This window comes from Dendropsophus ebraccatus, chromosome 7 (genome assembly GCF_027789765.1).
Source record: "Dendropsophus ebraccatus isolate aDenEbr1 chromosome 7, aDenEbr1.pat, whole genome shotgun sequence".
Lineage (NCBI taxonomy): Eukaryota > Metazoa > Chordata > Amphibia > Anura > Hylidae > Dendropsophus > Dendropsophus ebraccatus.
Window position 1 is genome coordinate 112809171 of NC_091460.1, and position 6000 is coordinate 112815170.

The following is a 6000-nucleotide window of genomic DNA, read 5'->3' on the forward strand; positions in this document are numbered from 1 at the left end:
CCCCCAATGAATGGCACGCACAGTACACCTGCGCTTCTACTGCTGCTGGCACTTCATTCATTCTCTATGGGGTTAGTCATTGCTTGGCAGCATTTGGCAGTCTTCTGGAGAATGAATGGAGTGCAGGCCGCGGTAGCAATACTAATCACGCAATTAATTATGGGACAAGTGCATCAATGTTCTCAGGTTACTGGGACATCTCAGTGGTCCGACCCCCCCCAGCAATCACTTGTTATCCCCTCTCTAAGGGTCCTATGGGATGAAACCATTTTTAATTATTAAAGATCACAAATGAGATCATCTATTGTTAATCTGAAATCGTTCACCATAACAGAACGATAGTCGTTAGTTACGAATGTTACTAAGATTGTTTTCTCCATCTGATCCCAGCAAATGAAGGAACAATGTGGAATTACACAGAACGATTAGAGAACGAATGCGGAATTACAGCGAACAATTAACAATGATTTTGGCGTCAGCACCGACCGATTAATGAACGATTTCTCATTGGTCGTTTGATCGTTGCCTGGATTTACATGCAGCAATTATTGTTTAAATTCCAACGATATAACGATAATTCCCATGATAATCATCCCGTGTAATAGGGTCCATATGGATAGGGGATAACAAGCTCAGATAGGAATCCCCCTTTGAAAGCTACATGTGAGAAAACATTTTTCCACAGAATTTAATGTAACTCAATGTGAAAAAATATGTGACCCAGCTACTTTACACCTCAAAATACACTCCAACAAAACTATCTGTGCTATCACTGTTACAAGCCTTTATTCGGCTTAGCATAGACACAACTGAGCAATTTACCTCTAATAGCAGGTCTATCAAAGGAGTCTGCTTGCTGGCAGGAGTCAGGCAGAGGTTTTCAATGACAAGGACTCTCATAAAATCAAACACAAACTTCTTGGCAGGGTGGCTGGTCAGGTAAGTCTTGGAGCCGACGTTACAGTATTCAGATTGGCTTCTGTTCATTCCAGAGTCTGATGCAAAGGCTTTAAATTCTTCAGCGGGTGATCCCACTTCATCATCGAGGTCAGTGACCTGGAAGAGTAAGTTATGGCAATTTATGATTTTATAACGTAGCGAGCACTGGAACCTTGATCAACATCTATGACTGTAATATTATTGGAGGCTACTCATTCTATATGTAGCTATAGGCCGGATAAAAAGTCACAACATGACACCTGTGGTTGCCGAACTTACTGCTTACTGCTCCCAAAGCTCCATCTGTACCTCAACTCACATCTTCCTATCAGGTTATATTGTGTAGAATGACTTGACATTATGAAGTGATGAATGTATCTGTACAGTAAAATAAGCTCTGTCTACAATATAAACATTGGACATTAAAAGCGATTATTGGCCGTTACATCCAATAATCACTTAGTGTAATAGCTCCTGTTAGAAGGCGACGATCAGCCGACATCCACGATGTCAGCTGATCCTTGACTTTCAACATGTTGAAAGATTTCCGAATGATAACAATGGTCTGCTGGCTGTCCTCTGCAGCAGACCACAGATATCTCCTATGGGCTTCTGGGACGATTTTAAGATTATCCGTTGAGCCCCCCGCCCTCACACACACACCTCTTAACCGCTTCCTGTCTGTGCATATATTAGTGCCGGCAGCAAGCAGGGAATAAGGAGCAAGCAAGCGCTGATCCGATGGGTTGGCGTTCGCTTGCTCCTCCCCATCAGTCAGTGCCTAATAATAAAAAGATATCCCTGGTTCTCTAGAAAAAAAAAACGTTTCAGCAGTGTGCTTATTGTCCATGATTTTAAAAAAACTGATGCGTTCAGATCGTGTGCAAAAACACAGTGTGAACCCAACCTTAGAAAAAAGAACAGATATTACTTCTTGGTAGAAAAAAACAACAACTATGTGATGCCTTCAGTTTAGAAGCTGACGTAACTACTAAGCTTCTCACGTATCATCCCGGCATCACACACTTGCTTGGTTTTAGCAGATGATGTTACATTTATTGTATACTATACTGACAAACATAATGAAAGATCTTTGACAAATAGACAGTGATATAAAATTAGCTATGTACATATTGATGGAAATGTCCTTGTGTCGGCCACCTGCAATATGCTACTACTTGGCACCGGAGTCCTAGCTGCAGATGAACACGATAACACAGCTCATTGACACAATGAGCACAGGCCTGCTCCAGACCATGTAGTAACAGCTCCCCCATCCTAAGAGACCTATTCAGCTCCATCTGTCACACATGCACACATGCGGATCAGTAATACAAAGACATCTTTATAGGCTCGGCAAAATATCTCAACAACAGACGTATAGGACCAGTACTGCTGATATGTAGCGTAAAAGACCCCGCCAGGAGATCGCAGCACGTCTCTGTAAACCAGTTCTTGTGTCAAACAACGTATTCTATCACCAAGCTGTGGCTAGGTCTCCGCTATACACAATAATAGGTCATGGCATGAGTTAAAGCAGGGATGCGGAACCTTCGGCCCTCCAGCTGTTGCAAAACTGCAATTCCCATCATGCCTGGACAGCCGAAGCTTTAGCTTCGTCTGTCAAGGCATGATGGGAATTGTAGTTCTCTTTCTTTAATCTGTTGTAGTTCTCTTTCTTTAATCTGTTACTATTTTCTGTTTGTAAATGTATTTATTCTTTAGTACATTATTATGGGGGCAGCCATTTGCCTGCGCTCTTTTTAACAGCACTTAGATGTTTTACAGCACACAGTATACCATTGAGGACACAGAAGGGCGCTGTACACGTCGACTTTTGTATGCCAGTTAAGTATTCTCCATTCTCCATCAGTTCATCGCACGCCGCCTGTAGGAGAAGGGAGAGGACTGCCTCAGCACTGGATGAAGGAAAGGTGAATGGGATGTTTCTACACTGTTAACTACTGGGTTAACGACACTGCTAGGGACATTATAAGGGTTAACTACACTGCTAGAGACATCATGTGGGTTAACTACACTGCTAGGGACATCATGTGGGTAAACTACACTGTTAGGGACATCATAAGGGGTTAACTACACTGCTGGGGACATCATAAGGGTTAACTACACTGCTAGAGAAATCATGTGGGTTAACTACACTGCTAGGGAAATTATAAGGGTTAACTACACTGCTAGAGAAATCATGTGGGTTAACTACACTGCTAGGGAAATTATAAGGGTTAACTACACTGCTAGAGACATCATGTGGGTTAACTACACTGCTAGGGAAATTATAAGGGTTAACTACACTGCTAGAGACATCATGTGGGTTTACTACACTGCTAGGGACATCATGTGGGTAAACTACACTGTTAGGGACATCATAAGGGGTTAACTACACTGCTGGGGACATCATAAGGGTTAACTACACTGCTAGAGAAATGTGGGTTAACTACACTGCTAGGGAAATTATAAGGGTTAACTACACTGCTAGAGACATCATGTGGGTTTACTACACTGCTAGGGACATCATGTGGGTAAACTACACTGCTAGGGACATCATAAGGGGTTAACTACACTGTTAGGGACATCATGTGGGTAAACTACACTGCTGGGGACATCATAAGGGGTTAACTACACTGTTAGGGACATCATGTGGGTAAACTACACTGCTAGGGACATTATGTGGGTAAACTACACTGCTAGGGACATCATGGGGGTTAACTACACACTTATGGACATCATGGGAGTTAAATACACTGCTAGGGACATCATGGGGGTTAAATACACTGCTAGGGACATCATGTGGGTTAACTACACTGCTAGGGACATCATGGGGGTAAACTACACTGCTAGGGACATCATGTGGGTAAACTACACTGCTAGGGACATCATAGGGGTAAACTACACTGCTAGGGACATCATGGGGGTTTACTACACTGGTTGGGGCATCGAGGGCATAATACTTAGCCTTATCCCCAGTGTTGGAAAGCCTTGCTACGCCACTGCCGTACATAGTAAAACATTAAGTGCGTCAGCTGTGTAGTGTACGGCCATCAAAGATTTTATAAATGCCCAAATGACCCTGAACAAGAAAAAGGTTCCTCATGCGTTTTACAGCAAGCCCCCTGGGGAAATGGGTAGAACAGACATAAGGGTAGCTTTTTCCCTTTTATGGGAAAGTTTTCTAGGTATGCTCTGTGACCTGGCCAGAGGTCAGTGTGCAGGAAGAGAATACTATCTGTAATTATTATCTATTAGGAATTGCTTGATGCTGCCTTATCTACTAGCGTCACTTTTCATTGTTATCCTGTGATGATAAAGAGGGGACTGTCGAAACATTTACTCTACAGAAGAGGAATAAATGCAGGATATGCTTAATATTCATACTCACTACAAACAGTATGAACATAAGCTACAATGAATAATGTAATCTATGCTAAATCACCTAAATTAATTCCTAATCACATTATCAAAGTCACCGTTCTGTCATGTAATGAATTTATTTATTCAGACTGAAAAGCTGCACACAGTTTGTATCTGTGGATACGGATCCATCCAGACAGGTTGCAGCATGATCGCTTAGCTTTCTGCTATCATAATCTAAATGTCGGCTGCGTTGGTGTTCTGCTAATGGACAGACCCCAGCTGTGTGAGGTGACATTTACAGGTCTATGGGAAGGGGTTCTGCTAGGTGCCATTGAACACGTGGCTGGTTTACAAGGCTTCAGAGGCCGCCGGGAATCATGGTCATTTTATTCCTGGTTTCCTAATTGCTTTCTTGTCCCTGTTTGCTCATTAGCTTTGTTGATGAATGTTAACATGATATTTATTCATGCTCTGCATAAGCTTCTAAGCAATGGAGATTAAAAGTGGCAAGAAAGCATAACTGACTGAACGTGATGGAAACATCAAAACTGACAGTCGATCTTTGAGGTAACAATCCTGAGCAAAACCTAGAGAAGATATTATTTGCTCATAATATTTGTTTTCGCTATTTTCAATTAAAGGGGTACTCCGGTGAAATAAAAATTCTTTCAGATCAACTAGTGTCAGAAAGTTATATAGATTTGTAATTTATTTCTATTTAATAAATCTCAAGTCTTCCTATACTTATCAGCTGCTGTATGTCCTGCAGGAGGTGGTATATTTTTTCCTGTCTGACACAGTGCTCTCTGCTGCCACCTCTGTCCAGAGCAGGAGAGTTTTTCTATGGGAATTTGCTCCTGGACAGTTCCTGTCACGGACAGAGGGGGCAGCAGAGAGCACTGTGTCAGACTGGAAAGAAAACACCACTTCTTACAGGGCATACATCAGCTGATGAACACTGGAAGACGTAAAGGGAACTAACAGCAGGTTAGACAAATCTAACCTGCTAATAGCCCCTTACAGCGCCCGGGATGCTGAGGATGAAGGTATGTGTGTTACCTTCCTCCCGATCGTTGGTTCTGCTTAGTTAGTAAGGGCATGTTCATAGTGTCCCAATGTGAGTGAATGAGAGGGCGCGTGCTCCTCTGCTGCCGCAGCGGCTGCGGAGGGGCGCGAGCTCTCCCATATACGGGCTATGGCACACTGAGACAGGCGGAATTCCGCTTGTGTGAACATACCCGAAATCTGGACCGACGCCGAGGAGTAAGTTGTTAGGAGCACTCCCACATCATCGGACGGCTCCTTCTAATGATAATCTATGGAGCTCCTTCGGAGTACCCCTTTAAATCAAATCAGATTCAACAAATTATTCAGATTCATATAGAAGCAGGGGCTCCTATCAAATGACAATAGCAGTCCATTGTATGCCATGGTAAACACATATGGAATAAGTAATTGCATACATTCATTGAACTGAGTGCTCCGCCCTTGGAATAGTGAGTGTGTGTGTGTGGCAGGTGCTTCAGGGATTTCTTCAGATTTGAATGAATCCAAATTTTGGAATCGTCAGGGAACAGCCCAATTCACTCATCTCTAAGGACAATCAATGCAGCTAAGCTACACTGCCTGTTGTTTCTTACATAAAAATGACAAAATAGGGCAGCACTTTACTTTGGTGGTTAGCATTGCTTC

At 42.8% G+C, this 6000-nt stretch overlaps 1 protein-coding gene across 12 annotated transcripts in view; it reads right to left on the reverse strand.

Moving 5' to 3' along the window:
• WDFY3 (WD repeat and FYVE domain containing 3) overlaps positions 1 to 6000 on the reverse strand; it is a 230262-nt gene that overhangs the window by 50680 nt on the left and 173582 nt on the right. For all 12 annotated transcript variants that reach the window (XM_069978200.1, XM_069978202.1, XM_069978204.1 and 9 more), the window contains one exon: positions 823 to 1056. In XM_069978200.1, coding sequence (XP_069834301.1) covers positions 823 to 1056 — 234 coding nt within the window. The remainder of the gene's footprint in view (positions 1 to 822; positions 1057 to 6000) is intronic.